The 7,404-nt window shown below is 36.2% G+C and overlaps 1 protein-coding gene across 1 annotated transcript in view; it reads right to left on the reverse strand.

The window, feature by feature from the left end:
* Positions 1-7,404, reverse strand: part of LOC107714920 (von Willebrand factor A domain-containing protein 5B1-like) — a 40,894-nt gene that overhangs the window by 19,876 nt on the left and 13,614 nt on the right. Inside the window, exons 8-10 of the mRNA XM_016520919.1 lie at positions 6,708-6,910; positions 2,196-2,310; positions 1,292-1,477 (exon numbers count right to left, since the gene is read on the reverse strand). Coding sequence (XP_016376405.1) covers positions 1,292-1,477; positions 2,196-2,310; positions 6,708-6,910 — 504 coding nt within the window. The remainder of the gene's footprint in view (positions 1-1,291; positions 1,478-2,195; positions 2,311-6,707; positions 6,911-7,404) is intronic.

A 7,404-nucleotide genomic window follows, 5' to 3' on the forward strand; every position in this document is an offset into this window, starting at 1 on the left:
CCTTCTATTGTCACCCTGGCTCCTCCCTCCATCATCACCACCCTGGACTCTGTTGTTTGTCCTCTTCCGTAGTCCCCCTCCGTCCCATCCCTTTTTCTCCACGGCGCGAGGTCGCGCCTTCCGGGAGGGGGGCGATCTGTCACACCCCAGGACTGTTTTAATTTCCCATGTGCTCTGTGTGACCTAGTTTCTGTCTCCTGTTGATTATGTAATTATGTTCAGGTGTGTCTAGTAATTATCCTAATTTATGTTCTCCATATAAGTTGCATTCTGTTCAGTGTTTCTTTGTCCGGTATTACGTTTGTGTTGGTGTGTGTCTACCCTTCATTCTCTGTGGATTATCTTCATCTTGGATGTTATTAAACTACATATTAATTCTATCATTGTTCTCGTGTGCCCGTTATCTTAAACCAGAAAAAAAAATTGCTTCTAGCTATGCAAGCTCAATTTTTCATGTCGTTGAATTCTGCGATGTGCACAATGTCAGTAAAATGTCACTACTAATGATCATTTCAGGCATGAAGATACGCTGTTTTACTACAGTGCCTATGATGTCTTAAAATGCTGTCTAGGTAGGCAGCTCCCTAGGTTTTGGAACCAAGCTGATATATTGAAGTTATGTTTGAAATTTCTACAATCTCTAGATTTGAGCTTTAATACACAGTATCTGAAGGCAAACAGTAGTAATTGAAGATGAGTGACCTTCAGTGTAGGCAGCAACATCTGCAGCTCACCGCGTGTGATATATGAGAGAACAGGGAACACATCTGTCCATTTACTAAAGTGTGGATGGGCAATCAGATCAGTTTGCTGAGAAACATTCTTCCCTAACAAGCAAAGAAAGCCGAGTCGTGTCCTCACAGTAGAGAGTGCAGCAAGACACATTTGTGATTATTCTGAATCGTCTGTGGAGGGCAAGTGCTGTTTAAGGCAGTAAATTACACCACAGCTTCACTTCCCAGCCATCGTGTGTCTATTGTACTGCAGGAACGGCTGTTAAAACCCACGGGTTCCTCCATTCATTTGAAAGAAAGCTATTGTAGCATCTGTTCTAGGAGGACGGGGAAGAAAAGAAGTGCTTCTCTGAGGTGAACGTCTCGGCAGGTGATAAATGTACTGGAGGTGCATGGAGATGGAAGTGTTCTCGTGTGCCTTCCTCGACACAGCCGTGACAATAACACTACTACCACTACTATTACTGATAGTAATAATTATCAATATTAATATTATTGTATATAAATAACATAAAAATATAGTATAATAATTGTAGATGGATGGATGGATGACTTACTGATTTGGGGTTGGAGTGATATCTGGAGGTATCACAGACCACGCTGTATCCAATCAGCCGGTCACCAGGGAACAGACAGGTCGCCCCGACTGGAGAGAGCAAGATCTCCTTTGTCTCTGGATACAGCCATTCAATGGAGATGTCAGTCAGTACTGATGTCATGGACTTCTTCAGCGACTTAATCATCTGCCAAAGACACAAATAACCGCCAGGTCAAACACTACCTAGTGTTTCAATCAAGAGAGCACAGTCTATAGAATAAAACAGGGAAATATAGATGCTAGTATTAAACACCAGGGAAAGAAGGCATGTCAGCTATGATTATTATCCTAACACATGTTTGACTAAACAAAACCAATTGTTAATTGCTAATACATGTGCTTCTCTGAGGTGAACGTCTCGGCAGGTGATAAATGTACTGGAGGTGCATGGAGATGGAAGCCTCTCGGAAGCAGCGGAGTGCGGAAACAAAGCCTGCGAATCCCAGCCGCGTTATGGCTAGTGCGGATCTAAAAGGATTAGACGGAGAGACATCAATTTACTGTTGCTAGCGGCTGCGCCGATCTGATTATGATCTTATTACCTGAATAGTTCTGCAGCTCTGTATCCTTGAACCTATGATATTAAAGGATTAGTTCACCCAAAAAATAAAAATTTGAATTATGAGTCATAGCACAGTCTATAGAATAAAACAGGGAAATATAGATGCTAGTATTAAACACCAGGGAAAGAAGGCATGTCAGCTATGATTATTATCCTAACACATGTTTGACTAAACAAAACCAATTGTTAATTGCTAATACATTTGGACACTCCACAATTTACGTGGCTGCTGTAATTGCTTTGCGGTGACATTCAAAATAGCAGGCTGTTGGAAGATAAACATGTCAGAGGAAATGAGGACCTTGGGTTGCAGTCGTTCTCCTTCTGCCAGGAACTCAGCTGTGCCTCTGGAAACAGCGGCCAGTCCTAAAACCAGCCTTCTGCATGCACCCTGGCCTATCCCGAACGTATAACACCTGCCATGATGCAAACACACACACACACAGACACGACAGGTGCGGTGAGTCTGTGAAAACATCAGAAGAGCATTACATTATGAAGAAACTGCACCTCTATTGGATGACGCTCTGCCAAACAATATCACTTTAATTCTCTGAACTTTATTGCTTTATTAATTCTGGGATTGGCAAGCATGCTGTCAGAAAGCCAGGAACAGGAACATATTCATATTGTTTATTTGAATAATAAGCATCAAATCTTCTTCAGCAACTAACATAGATTGTGCAACTCTCTGTCTCACAGTCTAGTGAGCAGGCTTCATGTCTGCCGCCTACAAAGGAAGCATCCGTAATGAAACAGACTGATTAGGAATGCTCTAGATAGACTGCAACTGCATACTGCACACAAATAGCAGTCTTCAACAGAGACTTACAGCTATGCTGAAAAACGGTTTAAACCAGCCTAAACTGGTCCCTACTAAAACCTGCAAATAGACCAACAAACCAACGACTGATTCCAATACAGTTTCACTTTAGGATGTTGCTAAGCTAGCAACACAATATTACAGCACAATATAAAATACATGAATAAAAAACTAAAATACCATATCGACATTATTGGGTACAACAGTCCATTTTTCATTAGCCTTTTTTTTTGTAATCACTTTTTCATAAGGAACTATACACAATTAAAGATATAATAAATATACATCAATTAAACTAAAATACTACATACTAGAATTAGGTACAATAGTGCATTTTTTCTTAGATTTTTAAAATAAATTAATCCACCCCCCTCTATTCTTCTTCATAATGAGCTATACATAAGTAAATATATAATAAATGTAAAAAGAAATACTAAAATAAAATACTACATACTAGTACTGGGTACTACATCCACTTTTTAGGCTTTTAAGAAATAAAAAAGTAAATTTTTTATACTTTTATATATATATATAGTATATACATACACATGCACACTACATATGAGTATTGGGCACAATGGTTCATTTTTTATTTTCTTTTTTTTTTAAATACATTTAGTTGAGTATTTCTAACTATGTAAGTAAATAAATTATGCATAAAAAAAAAAAATATATATATATATATATACAGTATATCTCAGAGCAAAAGAGGACGCATAGTCCACTGTCAAACCTTTTCAAAAACCAAAAACCCTTAAATTTCATTACATTTATGCTTAAAAGAAAAAGAAAAAAACTATTTGCCACAGAGATTTTCTCTTTTAATGCAAATATCTAAACATAAATCAAGATGTATTTACTTAACCCTTGTGCGTTACACATAGGTCCATTGTGGACAAAAAAGTCTGTCAAAAAAATTTTAAGCTTGGGAGCACAGAGTTAAGTTTGGTCTCATTTTAAAGAAGACCCATGGCACTTCCCAGCCATCGTGTGTCTATTGTACTGCAGGAACGGCTGTTAAAACCCACGGGTTCCTCCATTCATTTGAAAGAAAGCTATTGTAGCATCTGTTCTAGGAGGACGGGGAAGAAAAGAAGTGCTTCTCTGAGGTGAACGTCTCGGCAGGTGATAAATGTACTGGAGGTGCATGGAGATGGAAGCCTCTCGGAAGCAGCGGAGTGCGGAAACAAAGCCTGCGAATCCCAGCCGCGTTATGGCTAGTGCGGATCTAAAAGGATTAGACGGAGAGACATCAATTTACTGTTGCTAGCGGCTGCGCCGATCTGATTATGATCTTATTACCTGAATAGTTCTGCAGCTCTGTATCCTTGAACCTATGATATTAAAGGTTTAGTTCACCCAAAAAATAAAAATTTGAATTATGAGTCATTTAATCAGCAAATCGTTCCAAAACCTTATGTGGAAAATAAAATAGGATATTTTTAAGACTGTCCAAGCTGCTCTTTTCCATATAAATGAAAACATATTGTGAGCAGAAGCTGGTTTGCACTAGAAAGGCACCATATATGATGTATGATTCCAGCACTATATTCCAAGTCATGATAGTGAATGCTATACAATATGATATATTATTATCTATTTAGCATATTCAACAGAGATAGCTCACTCAAAAATGATTATTCTGTCATCATTCACTCACCTTGGTGTTGTTTCCAACCTGAGTGACTTTATTTTTCTGCACACATAAGAAGATATTCTGGGGTTCAAACAACATTGGACTCCATTGAGTTTCATTAAAAGAAAACACTGAAACCTTTTTCAATATATCTTTTATGTTCCGACGAACAGTGAAAGTCATACAGGTTTAGATCAACATGAGGTTGAGTAAAGAACGACAGAATGTTTACTTTCAGGGGAACTGTTTAACATCTGTTTGTGTTAGTTTGCTGAAATATTCTCTTTTTTATTGGATTAATAATCAATTTACATAAATTTCTTATCCAAAATAAATGTAAAGTCTTTATTGTCAATATTCAACTTTATATAGAGTAAATTGTCTTTCCAGTTACATTTATGTTCTCAGTATATTTTTGAGAATAATTCTTAATCTATCCAAAACCATTTAAACTCAGTCACGATCAGTGCTGTTATGGTTCTCTAACTACAACTAGTAAAAGTTTCATAAATTGAAATAAAGCTGAAAAAATACTTATTAAATGCAAAACTTATACTGTACAAAAATGTGAACTTATTCTGAAATAAAACAAGTTTAAGTACAACAATTACCAAAACTGAAATAAAATAAAAAATTATAAAAACATTTATTTTAAAGCCTTGCCAACAGAATGAAAGCCTATTAACAAAAAATGCATCATTTTACAGTTAAATGGCACTGCGATTAAAAATAGCCGTTTTAATGGGTCTCAATGGGGACATTTTTGTCCTTAAGGTCCTGAGAGGAACATTTTTTTGTACCTAGTGCAAAACAGATTTATTAAAGGAAATGGAAGTGAAATAGTAAAATTCCAATAAAAATACACACCTGTGCCAAAATGTATGCAGTTGGCAATAACACAGGCAAAATGATTAAAAAAAAAAAAAAAACCTGAAAAAGACAAAAATGTCCAAAAGGTTGCACAAGGGTTAAAAGCAAAATAACTAAATTAAGTCACTTTGCTCTTAAAACAAGAAAAAACATCTGCCAACAGACTTAGAAAAATAAACATGTTTTTATAGTTTATTTTTCTTATCCCACTGGCAGATTTTTTTTTCTTGTTTTAAGCATGCAAGTTACTTCATTTTGCTACATTTTCAGAAAACAAGACAAGATTGTCTTCAAAGTAAATATATCTTGATTTAGGAATATTTAGATATTTGTGCTGGAAAATAACACAAAAATACTGAGAAAGAAAATGATTTTTTGCAGTGCACTGATTAAGCAGTGTTTATATAAATGATAAAATCAGTATGAAACTCTACTAGATGTTCACTATATAAACCCAGACCTTTTCCACTGGATCCCGGCAGAAAAACACAAGCATTGATCCTCTGGACAGTAACTGCTGATCTAATGAGGGCAGTGAGTGCAGATCCCTGCGGGTGACTAACCTCATCGTAGCTCTGACTGGTGGCAAACAGCGTTTTGAACTTGGATCCGAAGCCCACTATGTTGAATAAGCATGCTGGGAAAAGACTTTTCAGAATCACAACCATTGCGTCCTGTGAACGCACACAAAAGGAAGAGGTCAACATAAACGATTCTGCATTACTCATTAAAAATATGTATATTATTTCAATTCTATGTATTACTATATATATATATATATATATATTAAATCACGTAAAATTACTTAAACTTTGACTAAAATTAAAATGAAAATAAAAAACTGAAATTCAAATAAATCAAATTCTATACAATAAATACTACAATAGAATATAAATAAACACTGTTCCCAACTAGGTAAAGTATTATAATTCAAGCAAACTGTTGTATTTACATTTCTAGAAAGAACAAACACGGTCAAACCTGTGATGTGTTTTGATGAGCCGCATTTGAGAATATTACCTTTTGGTTGAACTGTTTCCTTAAATGTAAAAGGTTTTCTATATTTTTATTATTACTTTATTATCAGAGATGGCTTCCAAACTCATTAGTGAATGCTTCATGACCTTGTTGAATAAGTCAATGTGTGCTGTTCAGTAAAAAATAAAATAAAATAAAATAAACAAGATCTTGAGTTGATGAACACTTTCCAAATGTCCTAAAAATCCACCAAATGTTCAGATTAATACATTAGCACAACCTTTTAATTACACAGTACAATCGTATTTGATGGACGCTAACAATTATCTGAGATTACAATGCAACAGCACATTATACAGCAGAGCACGGCACTAGCAACGCCAAGGTCATGGTTCGATTCCCAGGGAATGCATGAACTGATAAAATATACACCTTAAATGCAATGTAACTTGCTTTGGGAAAAACGCATCTGGCAAATGCATGAATGGGAATGTGCAAACTCTGACCTGGTGAACCTGGCGTGGCTGCGGAGCAACTCAATAACTTTCCCCGTGTTACTAACGGCTCCGTCGGTCAGGAGGAAGAGCAGGCGAGGGTGACCTCTCTGCATGGGCTGCCGTAGGATCCAGTTGAGAGGAGCCAGTATGTTTGTGCCGCCCATGTCAGCCCGGATCTTCTTCATATGCTCACAAGCCAACGCCAAGCTCTCCTGTGAAATAAATGAGGAGATGTATTTTGTATTTTGCATTACTCGTTTAAAACGATTTCTTTTCCACAAAAATATTAAGCAGCTAAAAAAGGGTTTTCAGCATTGCTGAGAACCAGTAACAACTCATAATAATTATTATATATTTAAAAAATTATATATAATTTTATAAGTGACCTCTCTGCATGGGCTGCCGTAGGATCCAGTTGAGAGGAGCCAGTATGTTTGTGCCGCCCATGTCAGCCCGGATCTTCTTCATATGCTCACAAGCCAACGCCAAGCTCTCCTGTGAAATAAATGAGGTTTGTTATAACAAACTATAAAAAACTAAACTATAGTGACACTTCTGCAAACAAAATAATTCAGTTAATCAGTATTTTTATATTGTGTTTGACAGATCCAATATATCTAAACGTCTTTAAAACAAGACATTTACTTGAGAAGCAAAAATGTGTAAGATAAGACATTATTTTCAGACTATATATATATATATATAT

This window comes from Sinocyclocheilus rhinocerous, unplaced genomic scaffold (genome assembly GCF_001515625.1).
Source record: "Sinocyclocheilus rhinocerous isolate Xijiao unplaced genomic scaffold, SAMN03320098_v1.1 scaffold28, whole genome shotgun sequence".
NCBI lineage: Eukaryota > Metazoa > Chordata > Actinopteri > Cypriniformes > Cyprinidae > Sinocyclocheilus > Sinocyclocheilus rhinocerous.